General features: G+C 43.3%; 2 protein-coding genes across 9 annotated transcripts in view; one reads left to right on the forward strand and one right to left on the reverse strand.

Moving 5' to 3' along the window:
• Positions 1 to 2,730: 2,730 nt before the first annotated feature.
• On the reverse strand, positions 2,731 to 5,913 carry LOC127411560 (ribosomal protein 63, mitochondrial). 2 transcript variants are annotated; one of them, XM_051647245.1, is made up of 3 exons: positions 5,770 to 5,834; positions 5,430 to 5,485; positions 2,731 to 3,223 (listed from the first exon to the last, which is right to left on the reverse strand). In XM_051647245.1, exon 3 carries the CDS (start codon positions 3,189 to 3,191, stop codon positions 2,880 to 2,882), a length of 312 nt encoding a protein of 103 aa, XP_051503205.1. In that variant the 5' UTR covers positions 3,192 to 3,223; positions 5,430 to 5,485; positions 5,770 to 5,834; the 3' UTR covers positions 2,731 to 2,879. The 2 variants fall into 2 exon arrangements, with proteins under 2 accessions (XP_051503205.1, XP_051503204.1); XM_051647244.1 differs by lacking the exon at positions 5,430 to 5,485 and having other exon boundaries at positions 5,770 to 5,913.
• Positions 5,885 to 25,152, forward strand: part of LOC127411550 (tetratricopeptide repeat protein 7B-like) — an 89,710-nt gene continuing 70,442 nt past the window's right edge. For 5 of the 7 annotated variants that reach the window (XR_007892301.1, XM_051647226.1, XM_051647220.1 and 2 more), the window contains exons 1-3: positions 6,051 to 6,371; positions 10,132 to 10,286; positions 18,917 to 19,085. Coding sequence is in view for 6 of the 7 variants with exons in the window: in XM_051647226.1 (XP_051503186.1) it covers positions 6,251 to 6,371; positions 10,132 to 10,286; positions 18,917 to 19,085 (445 nt within the window). In the remaining variant the exon portion in view is untranslated. Of the gene's footprint in view, positions 5,990 to 6,050; positions 6,372 to 10,131; positions 10,287 to 14,105; positions 14,191 to 18,916; positions 19,086 to 25,152 lie in introns of those variants that run through there. The other 2 variants (XM_051647221.1, XM_051647224.1) reach the window with 2 other exon arrangements.

Raw genomic sequence — 25,152 nt, forward strand, 5'->3', positions numbered from 1 at the left:
AGGGCATTGTAAGTCGCCTGTAAAAACCTGGCTGCCTCTGCCAGAAAGCTTACAATGGGCTCTGGTTGGATCTTCCAGCAGGACAATGATCCAAAACAAACATCAAAATCAACACAAAAATGGTTCACTGACCACAAAATCAAGGTTCTGCCATGGCCATCCCAGTCTCCTAACCTGAACCCCATAGGAAATTTGTGGGGTGGACTGAAGAGGAGAGTCCACCAGCATGGACCTCTAAATTTGAAGGATCTGTAGAGATTCTGTATGGAGGAATGGTCTCAGATCCCTTGCCAGGTGTTCTCCAATGTCATTATAAGAGAAGACTCAGAGCTGTTATCTTGGATAAGGGAGGTTGCAAAAAGTATTGAATAAAAGGGTGCCAATAATTATGGGCAATGCGTTTTGGAGAAAAAATATTTAATAATGAGATATTTCCCGTTTCAATTGTTTTACCTCAATAAAGGTTAGAGTTTGTGATTTCTTTTAATGAAAGATCAAAAGGATTATCAATGCAGATTTTTTTTTTTTCACACCCTTCTTCTGCTTTGGATTGAGAATTGAAGATAGCGATGTGCTGAAACAGCTACTCCTGTTGGTCTGTTTTTTTAATTTACTTGCACTCTTTCACAATGCAATTTAAAAATGAATAAATCATGATTTTTTTTGCTACACTTTTTATAGTCTGTTTTCCAATTCAGTGTGTGGATAGCAACTTTTGAAATGTTTGTGGCTCCACGCACCTGAAGTATTACTAGTGGGACAATATAAGTTTGAGCGCAACAATACTCTCTACTTCACAGTGTTGAAGGGGACAACATGCATACTTCTTTGAAGAATAAATAAATAAAATAAAATAAAAAGTTAATTGTGCTTCTCTTCAATGCCATTTGATTTTTTATTTATTTTTTTATTTGTAGAAATTTTGATCAATACTTAAGAATGTATCTGAATTTAATATCAGAATGAAAGACCTCTGTGTGTTACATAGTATGAAAGACAATGGGTTACCATACACTTGTTTCCAGTCTGCATTATGGTAACTTGTAGTCACTAAAAGTTAGACCTGTAATATTTTGTAACAACACTTGTGGAATGTAGAGGAACAGAAGCTCTTAAGCAACAGTATTGCTTGTATGCCTCCAGTTGCCTCAGGGTGGATTGCAAACTTTAAATATAATTACAACAACACATTACAATATTTATATTCTCTGACTAGTTTAATTTATTCAATATGATCTGGCTATAGCAAGATGGGCTCCCCCTGATGAGTCTTGGAGAATCTTAATTTTTTTTTTATCTCATCCTTTCTAAACATCTGAGGGATTTTTACTTGCCAATGTCACTTTTGGCTTCCTGATGGTACTAAGGCCCTATTCTCGATACAGCTGCTTTGGAACAATATGTATTGTGAAAAGCGTAATATAAATACACCGATCAGCCACAACATTAAAACCACCTGCCTAATATTGTGTAGGTCCACCTCGTGCTGCCAAAACAGCACCAACCTGCATCTCAGAATAGCATTCTGAGATGCTATTCTTCTCACCACAATTGTACAGAGTGGTTATCTGAGTTACCATAGACTTTGTCAGTTCGAACCAGTCTGGCCATTCTCTGTTGACCTCTCTCATCAACAAGGCGTTTCCATCCACAGAATTGCCATTCTGAGTAAATTCTAGAGATTGTGTGTGAAAATCCCAGGAGATCAGCAGTTACAGAAATACTCAAACCAGCCTGTCTGGCACCAACAATAATCCATGTAACTATCTAATCAGCCAATCGTATGGTAGCAGTGCAGTGCATAAAATCATGCAGATACTGGTCAGGAGCTTCAGTTAATGTTCACATCAACCATCAGAATGGGGAAAAAATTTGATCTCAGTGATTTGGACCATGGCATGATTGTTGGCGCCTGATGGGCTGGTTTGAGTATTTATGTAACTGCTGATCTCCTGGGATTTTCACATACAACTGTCTCTAGAATTTACTCCGAATGGTGCCAACAACAAAAAACATCCAGTGAGTTGCAGTTCTGCAGACGGAAAAGCCTTGTTGATGAGAGAGGTTAACAGAGAATGGCCAGACTGGCAAAACTTTATGGTAACTCAGATAACCGCTCAGTACAATTGTGGTGAGAAGAATGTCATCTCAGAATACTATTCCAATACTATTGGAACCTCGACCGAGGTGGTACTAAAAAAAGTACCAGGTACCATATACTATCCACAGTGGAAAACCCCCAAAAAGCGAGCAGAGTCGAGTCGAGCCGTACCGTGCAGCGGAAAAGCCCCATTAGTAGGTCCTCGTGGTGGCGTGGTTACTCACCTCAATCCGGGTGGCGGAGGACAAGTCTCAGTTGCCTCCGCTTCTGAGACCATCAATCCGCGAATCTTATCACGTGGTTCGTCGTGCATGACACCGCGGATACTCCGCATGTGGAGGCTCATGCTAACCTCCGCAATCCACACACAACTTACCACGCGTCCCATTGAGAGCGAGAACCACTAATCGCGACCACAAGGAGGTTACCCCATGTGACTCTACCCTCCCTAGCAACCGGGCCAATTTGGTTGCTTAGGAGACCTGGCTGGAGTCACTCAGCACACACTGGATTTGAACTCGCGACTCCAGGGGTGGTAGTCAGCGTCAATACTCGCTGAGCTACCCAGGCCCTTCAAGCTTGATTATTAAAATTGCTCAATGATTCAGAATAAACAGCGGAGCCACATGTGTTAATTAGATATCATTTATAAACAGCACATATCACACACAGATGCACAATGTAACATCCACAAACAGAAAATTCAATCCAACACACAAGTCCTTTCTGCTCCCTCTCAAAACTCAGAGATCTGCTCAATCAGTCTTTAGTGTTCTGGTTAGCTGGACCAGGTCTTGGTGATTTTCAGGTGGTTCAATTGGTCTGCGATGTATTTGTGTTCAGGAAACTTGGCTTGTCGCGCAGCTTTGATTTGAAGTGACATCCACTCCCGTCTCTGTGCTGCGTGGCCTCTCTCCTGCTCTAATGTCATGAACGGCCGGCTGATCCAGTATTCATTCTCTGCTTCCTGCTCCAGGCGTTCCACCATATTCCGCTTCATCTGCCAGGTGACTGCACGAGGCCGACGGTGCTTCCCGATCCACTGCTTTCCTGGGATCCCCTTCCGAAAAAGTGCCAGAGTCAAGAACATCTTGCAGCCAGTAAAGGGTTATGAATGTGATTCTATGAAAAACCAGACCAAGCCATTACTTTCAGGTACAACATCAGCTCAACCCATAGTTTATTAAACATTACAAATGTACATAATAAATATACAGACATAACAGAAAAATGTATGTAGCTATAACGAATCAAGTATAATACACATGAATACATTTTACATCTATTCCCAAAGGTCACCTTACTTAAAAACAAGCCCACAAAGCTTAAAGGGATAGTTCACTCAAAAAATAAAATTCTGTCATCATTTACTCACCCTCATGTTGTTTCAAACCAGTAAAACTTCCTGTCTTCTATGCAACACAGAAGGATTTTTTTTGTTTGTTTATTTGCTAAATGTTAGTATCAGTAACCATTTAGTTTCATTATATGTAAAAAGGATCCTATGAAAGTGAGTAGTTACTGACATGCTAACATTCTGCTTAACATCTTTTGTGTTTCACTGTAGAGAGAAAGTCATACTAGCGTCAAACAACATGATGACGAGTAAATTATGGCAGAATTTTCCATTTGGGGTAAACTATTCTTTAATGGAGTAGTTAACCCAGAAATGAAAATTATCTCATTTACTCACCCTCATACCATCCCAGATATTTATGGCTTCCTTTCTTCTGCTGAACACAAATTAAGATGTTTAGAAGAATGTCTCAGCTCTGTAGGTCCATACAATGCAAGTGAATGGTGGCCAAAACTTTGAAGCTCCAAAAAGGACATAAAGGCAGCATAAAAGCAATCCAAAAAACTCCAATGGTAAAATCCATGAGTTGAGACATGCTATGACAGGTGTGGGAGAGAAAAAGATCAATATTTAAATCCTTGTTCACTGTACATCTTGACAGCAGTCTCCTTGGCGATTATGATTTGAAGCTCAATTATACTTTCTATAGCGCCATCTAGCGTTCTGCGCATGCATCAAGCACTAGGAAGTGTAATCAAGCTTGAAATCATTATTGTGCCTAGAGACTGCAATGGCAAGATGTGTAGTGAAAAGACTTAAATATTGATCTGTTTCTCACCCACACCTATCATATCACTTCTGAAGACATGGATTTAACCACTGGAGTTTTATGGATTACTTTTATGCTGCATTTATGTGCTTTTTGGAGCTTCAAATTTCTGGTCACCATTCACTTGCATTGTATGGACCTACAGAGCTGAAATATTCTTCTAAAAATCTTCATTTGTGTTCTGTAGAAGAAAGAAAGTCATACACATCTGGGATGGCATGAAGGTGAAAAAATGATGAGAGAATTTTCATTTTTGGGTGAAATATCCTTTTAAACCAGCATGAAATCAAAACTGAACCCATTTATTTTCTAAATACACGTGACTGGTCTTGATGTAAACAAGTCGGATGTGGAGGAAATGGCTGGAGTTTAATAATTTTTTCATGCAGACATTTTAAGAGGTATCTCTATAGTTTTTATGTTTTGTGGATTGTGATTCAAAATATTTAAATATTATGAAATTTTACTCTCTTGTTTCTCATTCATGTGCACTGGACGTGCACAACGGCTCCAGACCGCAATGTGTGATGTGTGTTTGTGGGCTGGTTATGAGCAGGTTATGGTTAAAGTGGTCCTGTATTGAGATGACAATATTTAAGTCTTTTTATTTACAATAAATCTCCACTTTCAAGAGTTCTTCTACTTTTGTTTTTGGTGATTCACAATCTTGGTGCATACTGCCACCTACTGGGCAGGGAGGATAATTTATAGTAAAAAAAAGACTTAAATATTGATCTGTTTCTCACCCACACATATCATATTGCTTCTGAATGTACATGGATTTAACCACTGGAGTCGTATGGTTTACTTTTAAGCTGCCTTTATGTGCTTTTTGGAGCTTCAAAATTCTGGACAACGTTCGCTTGCATCGTATAGACCTACAGAGCTGATATATTCTTCTGAAAATTTTCATTTACGTTCTGCAGAAGAAAAAGTCATTCACAACTGGGATGGCATGAGGGTGAGTAAATAATGAGGGAATTTTCATTTTTGGGTGAACTATCCATTTAAGCTTGAGTTCTACGACGCATAAACTGGTTCTGCTCTGTACTGACTAAACAACCTGTGACATGTCAATGAAGTAGATAGAAAACTCATAGATAGAAGACTAAATCTTTAATCACCTGAAAATCTGACTAAATGAATGTATCTGAAGCAGCTGTACAACAGAACACTGAGCTCTAACTAGTAGTCTTACTGACCTTGACTTCTGTTGCCATTCAAATAAAACCAACAGCTTTCCTTAAGAGGTAAAGGCCTAAGACAAATAATTATGGTTTTACTAGTCATTCATCACTGTCTTAAAAGCCAGATATCCAAACACTCTCTATCATCCTTAAACACATTGATTCTCTCTTTAAAAAAAAAACGACAGCCACTAGAAACAAGCTGTAAGCCAATAATAAACACACTGCCGTTTGCAAACCAACCATTAAAAAAAGCACTTATGCCAGCAGACTTAAATATTGTATGATAAAAATCAATCCAACACGTAAATATATTCCTATATAAATTTCTTAATTAAAATCTATGATTACTTACACAATCCTCTCTCCACATTCACCACCAAAATGCCGCAGACCGGAACGCAGTTGTAAAATTGTCAAGGGTGCGTTTAATGCAGCGCCACCAACAGCACAGGATGCTGCAGTGCAACGCGCTCTCCTGACAGATGAACTACAAACAACCTGGAAGGGCGACTTCGTTCAATGTGGAGTGCTAGAAACGGCGCTCTAAAGTCCAAAAAGACTATTTCTCTAAGGTTTTTAGACGTTTAGTTACTATACAACTACTCTGTTGGTATATTAAATAGAAACATAGTTGTAAATATACACCACAATTTAAGTAAACGAAAAAAATGCAACGCTTGTGGACATGTCGCCTGACAGAGGTTTATCCAATCAGCGTTCAGATTCATGGCTCGGAAGTGTTCAACATGTTGTCGCCCTGTCGTCCTCTCTAGGTATTTGATGCTTCTGTTCTGCGGCTCCGGGTCGTGTTTTGGTCCGGAGGTGGCAGAAAGATGACAGCCAGAAAGTCCGGGTCGCGATTAGAGACTGAAATAGAGCGCTGTCGATCGGAGGGACAGTGGGACAAGATACCCGAACTTGTGCGGCAGCTGTCCGTGAAGCTCATCTCAAACGGTGTGTGTGTGTGTGTGTGTGTGTGTGTGTGTGTGTGTATGTGTATACATGTTTATGTTTATACTACAGACCAAATGTCCCCACAAGGATAGTAAAACCTGAGATCACCTACATTGTGGGGCCCAGCCAGCGGTCTCCACTAGGGAAATTGCTTAACATAATAAACGATGTTTTTTTTTTTTTTTTTTTTTTTGAAAATGTAAAAAATGCAAAAAAGGTTTCTATGAGGGTTAGGGGATAGAAATGATCGTTAGATCTGTATAAAATCCATAAAATGCATGGAAGTCTATGGAGAGTCCCCACAATGAATGACAAGTGTGTGTTTGTGTGTGTGTGTGTGTGTGTGTGTGTGTGTGTGTGTGTGTGTGTGTGTGTGTGTGTTTGTTTGTTTCTGTAAATAGTCTATTGGCTAACGCGTTAGCTTGGACAGACCTGGTGGTCAGAATCCCTGTCTGATTGTTTCCTTCCTATTCAGCCACACTTTAAACGCTACACTGAATGAATAGTGTGATTTCAGGGTGTCTAAAATGTGATGTTAATGTCCTGTTGGAGCTAAACTCATCTGTCCCGAACACTTCATGACTCCCAACACATTTGTGCCCATTCATCTTCATTATGTCTATAATTCATCTATTTATCAAGCACGGGTGTTTATTAAGCATAATTGTTTGTCTTTGTTTCTTGTGATATTGTACTGTGTACTGTATTGAATCTAGCAAACATTCAGTCAGACAGTCGTGGATAAATGGCCTCTGCCCACCTTTCAGTTGTGCTCTTTTCATTAAAAGCTGTATATTAATATAAGAATCACTGATTATTCTCATCCAGAATGGTTCGAGACGCGCTCGTGAGGAATCAGATTAAAGTGCACGTGATTGTACTCAAAGCTGCGCGTGTAGTAAGAGTTGTAAGAATGTGCTTAGCCTCAGGTCCAAATGTGCAACACTGGATTATGTTTTGGCTTTATGTAATGCTGTATTCACAACTCAGCGCTTCTCTGCTGCACTGTGACAGTCTACTTTTTGCGGTTTGAAATTCAGACGTCGACTGGCTATAAATCTGCTATGCGCTGTCATAGACTTGTAAATAAAATTGCATGTGATTCTTCATGATTTGTGAATTCGGATGACATCATCATTTACGACTCTTCATTTTATAATCCAAAAAGCTCCAAAAGTTGTACACCTAGAAGACTGGAACCACTCTCATCTTGACCAGTCTGATTTGTGAATGTTTTCACAGCAGTTTGTTTTCCTGTCAACTCTTTTTTAAGTCCATGAGTTGGGAAGGTGAAAAACAAGCGCTGTGTTCATGCAAATTCATTTGTATTAGATAGAGCCTGATTTGTGAACACTTGCACAATCACATTTGGTCGCATTTGATTGCGTCTTACTGCTCTACCCCCATTGCCTTGTGTAATAATTACAATATAGGCTGTGTCAATGGATAAAGCCATCAGAGAAATCAGCTTATAATTCTAAAAACTGCGCACCTAGACGGGTCATAGTAGGCTCAAAAAGACCTTCATGATTTGTGGATTTTTCCACAGAGCAGTTTTTATCTCTTTACCCTTTTTTGTGTTCTGTAGTCAACAGTTTACCTGAAAAATCAGTGTTATAGGCTTTGAGAGGGCACATTCTGCAAACACATAATTATAATATTATAATGGAAAAACTATAGTTTCACACAAAACTGGATTTGTGAAAACCTTTAGATTGATTTGACTCATTTTCATGGCTTCATGCATATTGGCATTGTGAAAAATCAAGGATGTAAGCCAAAAAAGTAATAAAAGGCCTAAAACTCTAAAAACTGAGCACACAGACGGGTCACACTAGGCTCAAATTGACCTTCATGATTTGTGATTTTTTTTTTTTCTTCACAGAACAGTTTTTGTCATTTAACCAATTTTATTGAGTTATTGAGTTTCCTTAAAAATCAGTGTAGGCTTTGAGAAGTCACATTCTTGAAACACATGATAATTATGATGGAAAAACTATAGTTTTACACAAAACTAGATTTGTGAAAAATGTCAGAGATTGATTTGACTCAGTTTGATGGCTTTGGTTTGTTGTTGACAAATATAATTTTTATATGGATGATATGTCAATAAGCTAGTCATTTTATTTAACCCTTGTGCAGTGTTCGGGTTATTTTTGACCCATTTTGTTTTGGTTTCTTTAATAAAAATGGTTTCATTCTTCTCGGTGGGCCAAGGCTTGGTTACTTTCATTTGCCATCTGAACTCACAAAAAACATTGGACTGGATTTGATGAGTTTAGCCAACATGACAAAAAAGTAACACTCGTGGTGTTCCGGGTCATTTTTAACCCACCATAGGAAATGAATGGAAAATACTAAAACACAGAGCAATTATAACACTAAGCCTAATACACTGATATCTCAAAAAAGGTTTAAATGACAAAAACTGATCTGTGAAAAAAAATCACAAATCAGAGTGGTCTATTTAAGCCTAGTGTGACTCATCTAGGTGCTCATTTTGTGTAATTATAAGACATTTATTGGTTTTATGGCTTAGAAAATTTGTATTACACTATGCCAATATGCAAGAAGCCATCAAACTGAGTAAATTCAATCTGTGAATGTTTTCACAAATCCAGTTTTGTATGAAACTAGTGTTTTTCTTTCATAATTATCATGTGTTTGCAAAATATGCCCTCTCAAAGCCTATAACACTGATTTTTCAGGTAAACTGTTGACTACAGAACACAAAATAAGGTTAAGAGAAAAAAACTGATCTGTGAAAAAAATCCACAAATCATGAAGGTCTTTTTGAGCCTACTATGACCCGGCTAGGTGCTCAGTTTTTAGAATTATAAGCTGATTTCTCTGATGGCTTTATCCACTGACACAGCCTATATTGTAATTATTACACAAGGCAATGGGGGTAGAGCAGTAAGACGCAATTAAACGCGACCAAATGTGATTGTGAAAGTGTTCACAAATCAGGCTCTATCTAATACAAGTGAATTTGCACGAACACAGCGCTTATTTTTCAACTTCCCAGCACTTGGACTTAAAAAAGTGTTGACACTGCTGTGAAAAAATTCACAAATCAGACTGGTCAAGATGAGAGTGGTTCCAGTCTTTTAAGTGTACAACTTTTGGAGCTTTTTGGATTAGAAAATGAAGAGTCGTAAATGATGATGACATCCGAATTCACAAATCATGAAGAATCACATGCAACATTATTTACATGTCTATGACAGCGCATAGCAGATTTATAGCCAGTTGAAGTCTGAATTTCAAACCGCAAACTGTATTTACTGCGGTCTGTAGCATCTTGACAGAGCAGATAGGTGCAGGTGACACTGTTACTGATACATTTAAAAGAGTCCTAGAAAGATAAACTGCAGCAGTACATAGAGTTATTAGCTTATACCACTTTGAAACATTCTAGTGTAAGAGAGAGTGAAAGAGCTTTCTTCTTGAGAGCAGTGTGCCGTTATGCCCTTAGTTAGAAAGTGGCATGGCTACTACCTTCATCTCATCATGAGCACCACCTTCTACCGAGTGCCACTATGATCAAATACTCAGCCAACAACAGCTCATTCTGATCATAATATAAACCTTGTAGAGTACACATTCATATTCCACATTTCAGTAGTGAACATGTGCCATGTGGTGTGACCTGTTGCCTTCTCATCTCTGTTTGTTTGCTTTGTAGTTGTGAGTGTGAAAGGATTTGTCGATTTACTAAATTAATTTGTGCAAGACTGAACTTCTACTTGTTTTATAGATGATACCGGGGAACTCCTGCTGGGGGAGGCCAAACTCCAGCAGTATCTAAAGGAAAACCCCATCAAGCAGGGAGCAAGTCCCCGCGGGCCCCGGCCACACCTCCAGGAGGTCCGGAAACACCTGACGGTTGCACTTGATCGGGGAAACTTAAAGGTAATGCTGGACAGGGCCCATTAGATATGTGTTGCTCAATTGTGCTGCATAAGTGTAACTGACCCATAGTCACACTGGTCAAAATAGACTACTATTATTACTGAAAACCCCATTCATTTATTATTTACTTGACTATGTTATTCATCTGGTATAACATCATACATTTGTCTTATTTGAGTTTTGGTGTGCCATACTGTATGTTGGTGATGTTCTGTGTTGGAACATCTGCCTCATTCATGAAACAAGAGCGAACGAATTTGTGTGTAAATCATTCGTAAAGCTCTTCTTATGTAAATTTTCAGATTCATGAAAGTTTTTATGTTTCCAAAATGTTTGTTGTTACAAACAAAATTTACACCTACTCCCGACTACTTGTAAATCATGTGTAAGATATCAGAACGTTTTGTGTTCTTTTAAAGGGGTCAAGAAATGCTCTTTTTTTTTTAATAGTTTTATTATCTTCCCTGAGGTCCACTGATAATGTTAGTAAAGTTTTTTTTTGCATTAAACCAATCATAATTTAATAATACAGTGGATATAAAAAGTCTACACACCCCTGAAACAAAGATAAATCATATCAGACTTTTTGCACCTTTAATGTAAAAATTACAACCTATGAAACTGAAAACCAAAGTGACATTTCAGAGAGGGAGAGAGAAAAAAACTTGGAATAACTGCATAAGTGTGCACACTCTTTTATAACTGGGTATGTGGCTGTGTTCAGAATCAACCAATCATCAAGCTCATGTGAAATAGTACACATCTGTCTTCACCTGAAGTGACTCTGATTAACTCCAAATAAATCTCAGCTGTTCTTGTAGGATTTTTCTGACATCTTGGTTGCATGCTACTACAAGAGCCATGGGCTACAAAGAGCTTACAAAGCATCAACGGGATCTCATTGTTAAAAGGTATCGCTCAGGTTAGGGCTACAAAACAATTTCCAAGGCATTAGACATACCATGGAACACAGTGAAGACAGTCATCAACAAGTGGAGAAAGTATGGCACAACAGTGACATTATCACGAACAGGACGTCCCTCCAAAATTGATGAGAAGACAAAGATAAAACTGGTCAGGGAGGCTGTCAAGAGGCCTACAGCAACATTAAAGGAGCTGCAGCTCTTTCTGGCAAGTACTGGTTGCTCCTTACATGTGACAACTATCTCCCGTATTCTTCATCTGTCTGGGCTATGGGGCAGGGTGGCAAGATGCAAGCCTTTTCTGACAGAAAAAAAACATTGCAAAAACCTATATCCAGTCTCCCAAAACCATGTGGAAAAATATGTTATGGTCTGATGAGACCAAGATTGAACTTTTTGCCCTAAATTGTAAAAGGTATGTTTGGTGCAAAAACAACACAGCACATCATCAAAAGAACACCATACCCACAGTGAAGCATGGTGGTGGCAGCATCATTCTTTGGGGCTGCTTTTCTTCAGCTGGAACTGGGGCTTTAGTGAAGATGGAGGGAGTACCAGTCAATTTTGGCACAGAACCTTCTGGCGTCTGCTAGAAAGCTGAAAATGAAGAGATCTTTCACCTTTCAGCATGACAATGATCCAAAGCACACATCCAAATCAACAAAAGAATGGCTTCAGCAAAAAAAAGATTAATGTTTTGGAATGGCCAAGGTAGAGCCCAGACCTGAATCCTATAGAAAATCTGTGGGGGGACCTGAAAAGGGCCGTAAACAGGAGATGCCCTCACAATTTGACAGATCTGGAATGTTTTTGCAAAGAAGAGTGGAAAAATATTCCCAAGTCAAGATGTGCCAAGCTAATAGACTCTTATCCAAACAGAGTGTTGTAATAAAATCAAAGGGTGCTTCAACTAAGTATTAGTTCAGGGAAGTGCACACTTATGCAGTTAGGTTATTCTAAGTTTTTTATATTTTTTCTTTCTTCTCTGAAATGTGTCACTTTGGTTTTCAGTGGCATTGCATAGGTTGTAATTTTTACATTAAAGGTGCAAAAATTCTGATATGATTTATCTTTGTTTCATTTTTTACATCACAAAAACCATCTGTTTTAACAGGGGTGTGTAGACTTTTTATATCCACTGTATATGATCATTTTCCACCCTGTCTCTGGCCCTCTGTCTGAAACACTCGGTTTCGGCCTCAGCTCCTCCTTTAAATGTCATCGTAAACACCCACTGTTCTGATTGGATAACATTGTGCAGCCCCTCAAATTTAGCCATATTTGAAACTCAATTGGAAGAGAATGAACAAACTCCACAAGACCACAACATTTATAAAACAAAATGTCAGGGTTTACAGATAACGCGCATCCAACAAATTGCATCCGAATATATAAAACTTTTAATCTCAAGCACAACTGTTAACACTCACACCCTGCCTACACTGGACGCGACAGTTGCGTCAAAAGCAATAGAACCCATTATAATCAATTAAGCTGCCTACCATGGAATCGCCTGTTGACAGCAAACAGGTGTCCCGTTCCATTTTGCACTGGCGCTACTACTGCCAACAACACAAATAAACTGTTTTGAATGTTTGTGTTGATGCGCCCGGTGTAGACAGCCTCAAGCAATTGTGTTGCGTCAATGGACGTGCCTGGTGTAAACAGTGTGTCAGCACCGTAAACTATCAAACAATCATGACATTTGAAATATTCATGAAAGGAACTTACGTTTTTGATACGGTCCAAGTGTTTTAACTTCCCCATCATTCAATAACAATTCCTTGAATTGTATTATGACTGGTTCACAAGCAATCCATGCTGAAATACGCTGAAGACACATCCACATGACGCACACATAGTCCAGAGCACAATGAAGATGCACACATCCAGTTTCCAGTATCATCCTGCACTGAAGTGCACATCGATGGAAACGCATCAAAACTGTCAAAGAAGTCCATCTAGTGCGAGCTTACATACACCAACCATTAAAAATAGGGCAGATGGGTGGTGTTCAGGAATAGTTAGGCACACTAGGCCTGTTTGTCCTGCTCTCTCTCTTAGTACGAGTGTAAAGTAGGTGTTGATGTTGTTGCTGTAGAGGCGGTCATGAATTAATGAGTACCCTTTGTGACGTCACAATATTACGGAAGTAGAGAACGAGGCATTTTGGCAGCTTGGTTTTAATAAATGCTTTTATTGTATTAGGGATTAAGTTTTGTGTTTTGAAATTCATGTTTTTATAGTAGAAACATCTCTTATTTGTCAAAATATCAAGGAAAATTTGATTCCTCATGACACATGACCCCTTTAAGGCTAATTTATACTTACTGGGCAAACAGGTTTTGCTTAGTTCTACAAATGATGATGAAATGCAGTGACATTATGTTCTGCTAATGTGTCCGTTTGGTGATATTTCTCCTGTTCATGCACATCTCTGAAATTCTTGACCTAGGAGAACTTGTAACCTAGGTTACTGTAGTTAAAATGGATAACTTTGAAGCCCATCTCTCAGAGATTGTGCAGAAGTATACTTTTTTACATGATTTCAAACTCTACAAAGACAGCTCGGCCACGACAAATGAGTAGACAGAGATTGGAGTTTTTAAAAGTGGAAGGGGCCGTGACAAGTTTAGTAAAGCAAAGAAGCAACACAGTGCATTATTATAACCGGCATTATTGGCTTTACTTGTGGCTGGAACAGGACGTTAAACACTTTGACATCACCCCAAACAAAAAATTTTAAAACAATGTTGCGCATAGTATAAACGCAGGCTTCGTTAATCTAGGGTGCTTTACTTCGTCCAGGAGAAAAAAGTTAGGCTTCTTATACTATAGATCAGGCTTTAGGCAAACTGCCATGACTTCAATTTGACAGACATTTTTTACACCACAGCTTCATGTCAAACCATTTTGATTGACCTCTTGGACTGTTTGATTCACAAAAGAGCCTCCGATGACAGCAAAAACATGCGATGACAGTAAGTTCCTCACTTTCTCTGAGACGCTAATGTGTTTGCTAAATAAAAATTGTATGATGTGAATGCTCTTCATTTATAAAAACGATTTCATTACTGTTCCGCATACTTGTTTGTGGCAGCGGGGGCGTGGTCAAGCATCTCTCCAGAGAGAGAGAAAGCGGTAAGGGCGCTTACACCTGAGCGAAATTATGTCTAACACCTGTCTCTAATTTCAGTAAGCACGGGGAGAGCGGCATAAATAGACACACCGCAAACAGAAGAGGGAGAGAGACTGGACACGACAGACCCGAACCAGAGCAAAGATTTTTATCACGAGTAATGAGAGTTTATTTTGTGAAGCGGTGTGTGATAGTGGTTAACTTAGTGCTTAATGTGTGACTGTAAATTGTGCTGCAAGAGGAAAGAATAAATCCTTACCTAAATAAGGAAAGCTGCTTCTCGCCTCCTCCTTTACACTGGTGCCGAAACCCGGGATTGAAGTTTGGGTCGAAGATGGATGGAAGTCGTCCCGTAGAGTCCTCCCAGTTGGCGGAGATCCTGCAAGCCCTCGCCAGCCTACATCAGAGCCACCAACAGACACTGCTTGAGCTCCGACAAGATCAAGACCGCCGGTTTGTCGAGCTCCTGCACGCTCAAGCCGAGGACCGGCAGGCGATCCAGAGCCTCCTCAGCCAGGAGGCGTCCTCAGCCGCGACCCCGGGCACTCCCACGCCGTTACCCCCGCCAGCTTTACAGAAAATGGGGGCGGCGGACGACCCTGAGGCCTTCCTGGATTTGTTTGAGCGGACCGCCAAGATCTGGGGCTGGCCGCTTGGCCAATGGGCGGCCCGACTGATCCCACTATTGTCCGGGGAAGCCCAGCTCGCGGCTCAACAACTGCCAGCGACGAGCCTCCTGGCCTACGGAGATTTAAAAAGAGCCATCTTGCAACGGGTTGGTCGCACTCCAGAGGAAAGTCATCAACTCTTCCGGAGCTTGAAGTTGGAGAGCTCCGACCGCCCGTTTGCCTTCGCCCAGCGGCTCCGTGACGCCTGCCGAAGATGTGTGATGTGCGATGCTCTGGCAGGGGAGGCGGAGCCGGGGCCGTCCTCGACAGCTCCACGTCATAATGACGAGAGAGGGGGAGAGGCTGCAGCCCCTCCCCTCCTCAGGGAATTCCCTGACGGGGATTTCCCTTTGGAGCAGTTGCGAGATGAAACCCTCAAACACGCCTTTGACCAAGTGAGAGTTATCGATGGTCAACGACTCCAGCCGGACATCGCCCTTTCATACCCCTATTTTGCAATTATAAATGAGCGGTTGTATAGAGTGACACAGGACACTCGGACCAAAGAGGATACAACCCAACTCTTGATTCCAAGGAGCCGTCGGGAAATGGTATTCCAGGCGGCTCATTATAATCCCATGGCGGGCCACTTAGGAGAAAGGAAGACACTGAACCGTCTAATAGCCCGTTTCTATTGGCCGGGCATTGGCGGCGATGTCCGCAGGTGGTGTGCGGCATGCCGCGAATGCCAGCTGGTTAACCCACCGGCCACCCCAAAAGCGCCATTGCGCCCTCTCCCTCTGATCGAGATACCCTTTGAGAGAATTGGAATGGACCTCGTCGGGCCATTAGAACGGTCAGCACGCGGACATCACTTTGTATTGGTCCTAGTGGACTATGCAACGCGATATCCGGAAGCAGTGCCTCTTCGCAACATCTCAGCACGCAGTGTTGCGGAGGCACTCTTCAAAATAATCTCCCGGGTGGGGATTCCAAAAGAAATCCTCACCAATCAGGGCACAACGTTTATGTCACGGACACTACGCGAACTGTACGAGTTGTTAATATTAAATCGATTCGCACCAGCGTGTACCATCCTCAAACGGATGGCCTGGTGGAACGATTTAATAAAACCCTCAAAAACATGATTCGTAAGTTCGTGCACGATGATGCTAGAAATTGGGATAAATGGCTCGACCCCCTGTTATTTGCAGTACGAGAGGTCCCGCAAGCCTCCACTGGCTTCTCCCAATTCGAGCTGCTGTATGGGCGATGCCCACGCGGTGTGCTCGATGTATCGCGAGAAGCCTGGGAGGAGGGACCTTCAAACAGTAAAAATGAAATTCAGTACATTCTTGATCTTAGAGCAAAACTCCACACTTTGGGGCAGCTAACACAGGAGAATTTGCTCCAAGCTCAAGAACGACAGCGCCGACTGTATGACAGGGGAACTCAGCTAAGGGAATTTGCACCGGGAGATAAAGTGCTTGTATTGCTTTCCACATCAAGCTCTAAATTACTTGCCAAGTGGCAAGGACCCTTTGAGGTCACACGACGAATGGGAGATCTCAATTGTGAGGTTAAACAAACCGATAGAGGGGGTGCACGTCAAATATACCACCTCAATCTCCTGAAATTGTGGAGGGAGGCGGTTCCCGTGACGTTGGCTATGGTAGTTCCCGAGAAGGCGGAGCTCGGACCGGAGGTGAGTTCAAAACATAAACAGTTCACCCCAGTCATTTGCGGAGACCACCTCTCACCGAGCCAACTCGCGGAGGTTGCTAGGTTGCAACAAGAGTTTGCAGATGTGTTCTCCCTCTACCGGGGCGTACAAACCTCATCCATCACCACATCGAGACCGAGCCGGGGGTCGTCGTACGTAGCCGCCCCTATCGACTACCCGAACACAAGAAGAAAATCATTCGGGAAGAATTGGATGCAATGCTTGATATGGGGGTAATAGAAGAATCCCACAGTGATTGGTCCAGTCCAGTTGTTCTAGTGCCTAAGAGCGACGGGTCTGTGCGATTCTGTGTGGATTATAGAAAAGTCAACGCGGTGTCTAAATTTGATGTGTATCCAATGCCTTGCATTGATGAGTTGCTCAATCGGTTGGGCACTGCTCGTTTTTATTCGACATTGGATTTAACGAAGGGTTATTGGCAGATCCCCTTGACACCAATTTCCCGTGAGAAAACCGCCTTCTCCACACCGTTTGGATTACACCAATTTGTGACACTTCCATTCGGTTTGTTTGGGGCCCCGGCTACATTTCAGCATCTCATGGACCGAATCCTCAGACCGCATTCAGCTTACGCCGCTGCCTATTTAGATGACATCATCATTTATAGCAATGATTGGCAGCGGCATATGCAACATCTGAGGGCTGTTCTGAGATCGCTGCGCCGAGCGGGACTCACAGCGAACCCGAAGAAGTGCGCGATTGGATGGGTGGAGGTAGGGTATCTGGGGTTCCACTTGGGCCATGGGCAGGTGCGTCCCCAAATTGACAAGATAGCGGCGATTGCGACCTGCCCGAGACCCAAGACCAAAAAGGGGCTGGCTGGCTATTATAGAAGGTTCGTACCTAATTATTCGGACGAAACCAGCCCGCTGACTGATCTCACTAAAAAGGGAGCTCCAGATCCGGTCCAGTGGTCGGAGCAGTGTCAGCGGGCGTTCACGCAAGTTAAAGCTGCACTTTGCGGGGGGCCGCTTTTACATTCACTTGACTTCTCTCTCCCTTTTGTTTTACAGACAGATGCTTCAGACAGGGGGCTGGGGGCCGTACTCTCGCAGGTGGTGGAGGGGGAGGAGCGTCCGGTGCTGTACATTAGCCGTAAGCTCTCGTTAAGGGAAACTAAGTACAGCACCGTGGAAAAGGAGTGTCTCGCCATCAAGTGGGCGGTCCTCACACTCCGATACTACCTGCTGGGGCAGGTCTTCACCCTCTGCTCGGATCACGCCCCACTCCAGTGGCTCCACTGCATGAAAGATACTAATGCCCGGATCACCCGTTGGTATCTGGCTCTTCAGCCGTTTAAATTCAAGGTGGTCCACAGACCGGGGATGCAGATGGCTGTCACCGACTTCCTTTCCAGGAATGGGGGGGGAGTGGTAGGCAGGCCGGATGCCGCCCCGGCCTGAGTCTAGCGGTGGGGATATGTGGCAGCGGGGGCGTGGTCAAGCATCTCTCCGGAGAGAGAGAAAGCGGTAAGGGCGCTTACACCTGAGCGAAATTATGTTTAACATCTGTCTCTAATTTCAGTAAGCATGGGGAGAGCGGCATAAATAGACACACCGCAAACAGAAGAGGGAGAGAGACTGGACACGACAGACCCGAACCAGAGCAAAGATTTTTATCACGAGTAATGAGAGTTTATTTTGTGAAGCGGTGCGTGATAGTGGTTAACTTAGTGCTTAACGTGTGACTGTAAATTGTGCTGCAAGAGGAAAGAATAAATCCTTACCTAAACAAGGAAAGCTGCTTCTCGCCTCCTCTTTTACACTGTTTTAAAAGCATTTACTAGCGAGTCAGGTGCCTTCCTTTTATTGTGTTTTCATGGGTGTGGATTATGATAATTGTGAATGACCATGCGCACGTCCCCTATTTACGAATGTTTGGAATTCACTAACATACATTTAACAAACAAACCTGGGATGTACGCAGCATTTGTGAATCTGGAGGAACGTCCATTTCCATTTTACATGTAAATCACACCCAGTTTACTCATACATTTACGAAAGTTTCAGGAATGAGGCCCAATTAGTACAATTTTGTACTGTGCAGTCGATGGCAGGTGTTTGTGTGTATATGTTTGCTGAGTATCAGCTGTGTCAGTGGTCACTTCTGGATTTTCTTTTGGAAGTGTACATGTGTGGTTATGTATCTGATAATATAAGATTCATGCAGAAGATTCATGTATTTGTGTATAATGCCATCTTTCCTCTTTTTCTCAGCCTGAATACATGCAGGAGGCCAGTCTGATCATGGCTAAGCTGTGTTATGTGGAGGGTGATTACAGGGAAGCACTGAATCAGTATGGCAGAGTGAATCTGGACGAGCTGCAGCTGGTGGGGGCTCCGGTATACAGACTCTCCATGATTGCAGAGGCTTATGCCACCAAAGGTGAGTCCTGTGTCTGAATATGCCTACCTCCCTACTAGGGTTGCAACGGTATGATATTTTCACAGTAGGATAACCGTCTCAGAAAATATCATCGTATCACAGCATACGGTATTACACAATTATTATTATCAATTACAATGACCCTTATAGGAGTGAAAGTTTTTTTTTTTTTTTTTTTGGTTGAACAAATGCTAATTATAATTGAAACTTGAAACTTTTTTTTTTAATGGAAGTATGTGTAAAAAAAAGTCTCCAAACTGAGGATCGGCAGGCCTTGCGTTGCTGGTTAGCTCCAGGTGGTTCCTCCACCGCGGTCCCGGAAGCAGTGATGAAGCCACAGTTGTTGCTCCCAAAGATGGGCCCCCAGGACGAGCCGGAGGCATACCTGTGTTTCTTCGAGCAGTCGGCCACTGCCTCCGGCTGGCCGCGAACCCAATGTGCCCTCCACCTGCTGCCGCTGCTTTCCGGGGAGGCCAGCTCACGGTGCAGCAACTTTCAGCTGAGGACTGCCTGTACTACATCAAGCTGAAGACCGCTGTCCAGCAACGGGTTGGCCGGAGCCCCAAACAACACCATCAGCGATTCCGCTCCCTCACCTTGAGCGACGCCGGCCGCCCGTTTACGTTTGCCCAACAGCTCCGCAATGCCTGCCGCAGTTGGGTGCTGGCCAAGGAAGGGCGCGGCATGGAGGATCTTATCAACCTGATGGTGCTGGAGCAGTTAACCGTTCGCCTGCCCTGAGGAACAGCGGAATGGGTCCAGTGCCATTGCCCCACGTCAGTGGGTGACACTGTCCAGCTGGCCAAATCCCACATGGCGGCCTACCCGGAAGCTGGCGAGCCGCAGTCCAGTTCTCTCTCTCTCTCTCTCTCTCTCTCTTGCTCACTCCCTCTTGCCCCTCCCTCTCCTCCCTCTCACCCTATACCCACTCCCCGGAAACGGCCTGGGTCTGTCGAGTTGCGGAGAGCCGGGTCGCTTCCAAAACCGGCATCCAGTGATGGAGGTGGAGACGTGGATATGGGTTCCTGACATGCCACAGTCTGCCCCCAGTCGAGCAGGGATGTACAGGATACCGGTAAAAATTAAGGGGTGTACATACCAAGCCCTGGTGGATTTGGGTTGTAATCAAACCTCGATCCACCACGGCCTGGTTCAGGACAGGACTTTGGGTACAAAACACAAGGTGATGGTGAGGTGTGTGCATGGGGATGTTCACAAATACCCGGTAGTGACTACCGTTATTCAATTTCGGGGAGTAAAGCATAGAGTGGAGGCCACGGTTAATTCCCACCTCACCCATCCACTGATTCTGGGAACCAATTGGCTGGGGTTTAAAAAATTATTAAAAGCATTGTGTGTGGATGGGTCCTGCAAACCAAAATATAGTGTGTGATGTGTGATGGCTGGGGAGGCGGAGCCGGGCCGTCCGGGTCTGCTCAGCGTCAGAATGACGCAGGGGGGGAATCTTCTGACATTCCTGCCCTTAGGGAATTCCCGGAGGGGGACTTCCCTCTAGAGCAGTCGCATGACGAAACCTTTAGGCACGCCTTTGACCAAGTGAGAGTAATCGATGGCCAGCAGCTCCAGCCTGACGTCGCCCTCACATATCCGTATTTTTCAATTATTAGGGATCGGTTGTATCGAGTGACGCTGGACACTCTAACCCATGAAAATACAACCCAATTATTAGTCCCGAGGAGCCGATTACTCACCACGATCCTATGGCTGGTCACTTAGGGCAAGAAAGAACACTACACCGTTTAATGGCACGGGCATTGGCATTGGCTTTTAATTGGCTGGGCATTCACGGGGATGTACGCAGGTGGTGTGCAGCATGCCATGAATGTCAGCTGGTGAATCCATCGGGCACACCAAGAGCGCCATTGCGCCCATTACCGTTAATCGAGGTCCCCTTCGAGAGAATTGGCATGGACCTTGTCGGGCCATTAGAACTGTCAGCACACGGGTATCGGTTTGTATTAGTCCTCGTGGATTATGCAACGTGATATCCGGAAGCAGTGCCTTTACGCAATATCTCAGCACGCAGTGTTGCGGAGGCACTCTTCAAAATTGTCTCCCGGGTGGGGATTCCGAAAGAAATCCTCACCGAGCAAGGCACAATGTTTATGTCACGAACACTATGCAAACTTTATGAATTGCTGGGGATTAAATCGATTCGCACCAGCGTTTATCACCCGCAAACTGACGGGCTGGTGGAACAATTTAATCGCACCCTAAAAAACATGATTCGTAAGTTTGTACACGAGGATGCTAGGAATTGGGACAAATGGCTGGATACAAAGTACTTGTATTATTCCCCACATCGATCTCGAAATTACTCGCCAAGTGGCAAGGACCCTTTGAGATTACACAGCGAGTCGGGGATCTCGATTATGAAGTTAAACGAACGGATAGAGGCGGGACACGTCAAATTTACCACCTCAACCTCCTTAAATTATGGTGAGAGGCGGTCCTCGTGTCCATGGCGATGGTAGTTCCGGAGAGGGCGGAGCTCGGGCCAGAGGTGAAGTTCAAAGCCGATCCATTCACCCCAGTCCCTTGTGGAGACCACCTCTCACCATCCCAGCTCACGGAGGTGGCCAGGTTGCAAATAGAATTTACGGACGTGTTCTCTCCTCTCCCCGGTCGGACTAACTTCATACAACACCATATCGAGACCCCACCGGGAATGGTAGTGCGTAGTCGGCCATACCGCGTACCCGAACACAAGAAAAAGTTGATTCGGGATGATTTAGAGGCAGTGCTCTAGATGGGGGTAATAGAGGAATCGCACAGCGATTGGGCAAGCCCGGTTGTTCTTGTACCTAAGAGTGATGTGTCAGTCCGGTTCTGTGTTGATTACCGGAAAGTCAACGCGTGTTTAAATTTGACATGTTCCCAATGCCCCGAATTGATGAACTGCTCAATCAGTTGGGTGCGGATCAATTTTATTCAACACTGGATTTAACTATGGGATATTGGCAGATCCCCTTAACTCCATTATCCCGAGAAAAAACTGCCTTTTCCACACCGTTCGGATTACACCAATTCGTCACTCTTCCATTCGGTTTGTTTGGGGCTCCTGCCACGTTCCAGCGCCTCATGGATAAGATCCTCCAGCCACACGCTGCATATGCCACTGCCTACTTAGACGATATCATTATATACAGTAATGATTGGCAGAGGTATATGCAGCATCTGAGAGCCGTCCTGAGGTCGCTGAGGTGGGCGGGGCTCACGGCAAACCCGAAAAAGTGCGCAATTGGGCGGGTGGAAGTACGGTATCTGGGCTTCCACTTGGGTCATGGCCAGGTACGTCCCCAAATTGATAAGACCGCAGCGATAGCGGCCTGCCCACGTCCTAAATCCAAAAAGGAGGTGAGACAGTTCATGGGGCTGGCTGGCTATTACAGAAGGTTTGTTCCTAATTTTCCTGATGTCACCAGCCCCTTGACTGATCTCACTAAAAAGGGAGCACCAGATCCGGTCCAGTGGACGGAGGTGTGCCAACAGGCTTTCACGAGAGTGAAATTGCACTCTGTGGTGGGCCGCTTTTACATGCTCCTAACTTTTCTCTCCCCTTTATTTTACAGACAGATGCATCAGAGAGGGGGTTGGGTGCCGTGCTCTCGCAGGAGGTGGAGGGTGTGGAGCGCCTCGTGCTGTACATTAGTCATAAGCTCTCTTTGAGAGAGACTAAGTACAGCACCATCGAGAGAGAGTGTCTTGCCATCAAGTGGGAGGTCCTAACCCTCCGCTACTACCTGCTGGGGCAGGCCTTCATCCTCCACTCGGATCATGCCCCGCTTCAGAGGCTCCACCGCATGAGGGATACCAATGCGTGGATCACTCGTTGGTACTTGGCACTTCAGCCCTTCAAATTTAAGCTGGTCCACATGCCAGGGCCACAGATGGTTGTGGCTGATTTCCTCTCCAGGAATGGGGGGGGGAGTTGGCAAGCCGGACGTTGCCTGGGCCTGAGTCGGGCGGTGGGGGTATGTTGAGTGGGACGTGGTCGTGTGTCTGTCACTGGGGAGAGAGGAAGCGGTAAGGGACATTTTTCCAAAGCAGCCTGTATTTCTCCTGAGGTTACCTGTGGGTTTTTCTTTGTATCCCGAACAATTCTTCTGGCAGTTGTGGCTGAAATCTTTCTTGGTCTACCTGACCTTGGCTTGGTATCAAGAGATCCCCGAATTTTCCACTTCTTAATAAGTGATTGAACAGTACTGACTGGCATTTTCAAGGCTTTGGATATCTTTTTATATCCTTTTCCATCTTTATAAAGTTCCTTTACCTTGTTACGCAGGTCTTTTGACAGTTCTTTTCTGCTCCCCATGGCTCAGTATCTAGCCTGCTCAGTGCATCCACGTGAGAGCCAACAAACTCATTGACTATTTATACACAGACACTAATTGCAATTTAAAAAGCCACAGGTGTGGGAAATTAACCTTTAATTGCCATTTAAACCTGTGTGTGTCACCTTGTGTGTCTGTAACAAGGCCAAACATTCAAGGGTATGTAAACTTTTGATCAGGGCCATTTGGGTGATTTCTTTTATCACTATGATTTAAAAAGGAGCCAGACAACTTTGTGATAATAAATGGCTTCATATGATCACTATCCTTAAATAAAAGACAGTTTTTTTTGCATGATCAGTCATATTTTCAAAATCAATGCCAAAATTTCACAATTTCTGCCAGGGTATGCAAACATTTGAGCACAACTGTATACTGTAGGTGCACGACAGCACAGCCAGACTGCTCCTGTCTGTACCTTTAACGCAGTGGTTCTCAACTGGTATTTCTTCAGGACAGATTTTACATTGGAAATCAAGTGGCGACCCACCATAGTAAAAACGTAACCTGTATTTAATGTATCCTGGGTCGCATTTCCTTTTATGTTGCGTAGTTTTGTTCATGGTTTTCAAGAACAAGGACATGCATCAAGTGACATTATTTTTGTTGTTGACATCAACAACAAAAGTGACCGGAAGCTTTTCACCTTTTTAAAAACTGAAGAGCATATTTACTTATATGAGCCCATTATTGTCCCATTTGTTTCCTAATTTCGAACATAATTCAAACAGAACATACATATTACACGAGAGGAAAGGCTCCTCATTACCATGGTTAGGTCAGTGTAGCTAGTCTTAAATAATAGTAATAATAATAACAAATTATATTATTTATGAAAAAATAAATACTAGCTGAAACACATTTTGAAACTTTAACTACAACTGCCACTGTTGATATAAAAATGAGGTCTAATAGATTCTACCTTTAGATTATTTCATATGAAACTATACAATTTTGTCAAAATATAACAGTTACTTTTACTCGTGTAAAATCGTGAAACAATTTTGTAAAGGTGATGATGTATAATAAAAAATAAAAAAATAGTGCATCGCACAGTGTTGCTCTTTTCCTCCTCAGTGCTGTTTGGCATGTCGGGGCTGCCTACTGTTTGAGAGGTTTGACTTGACTTCCTCCGTAATGCTTTAAACTAGAAAAGTCTCACTTGAATTGAAATTGGTCACATCAGTTTTGAGGTCTGTGCTCCACAATATCAAGGGAAGCTGGTTTTTGCATGCGCGCGCCAGAGAGAAGAGCAGATCAGATCATGATCTTGAGCTGGTTCCGTAACACTTGTGCGAAAGTGAAGATGAGAAGCCTTTAGCTGATTGCGAGATTATCATTAAATCTGACTCGGCAGTCCTAAAAAGGCTATCGCTTGGGCGGCTGCCGAAATATCTTCAATGGGAGAACCATGGCATTGTTTTTTCCCTGCTGTCCGCGACCCAGTCCGAATAGACCTGCGACCCGCCAGTTGAGAAACACTGCTTTAACTCACACACACACTCACTTATGTCAGACCCCCCACCTTGCTTCTCTCTGACATTTTCTCCGCTGCATGTGTTTTGTGTGGCGCAAGTTGACGAGTCTGACAGGCATTCGAGGAGGAAAGGAGATGCGCACGCACAGGTGAGATTCTCCGTCCTGTTGCGTTTTTTTTTCTCAATACCGTAGATAAGCAAATGAACATGGTTTGAAAACCGTCAATTTTCATA

This window comes from Myxocyprinus asiaticus, chromosome 20, assembly GCF_019703515.2.
Source record: "Myxocyprinus asiaticus isolate MX2 ecotype Aquarium Trade chromosome 20, UBuf_Myxa_2, whole genome shotgun sequence".
In the NCBI taxonomy this organism is placed as follows: domain Eukaryota; kingdom Metazoa; phylum Chordata; class Actinopteri; order Cypriniformes; family Catostomidae; genus Myxocyprinus; species Myxocyprinus asiaticus.

Excerpts from the sequence above, each read along its gene's own strand:
- LOC127411560 (XM_051647244.1), bottom strand. The coding sequence starts at position 3,191 with ATGTTCTTGACTCTGGCACTTTTTCGGAAGGGGATCCCAGGAAAGCAG.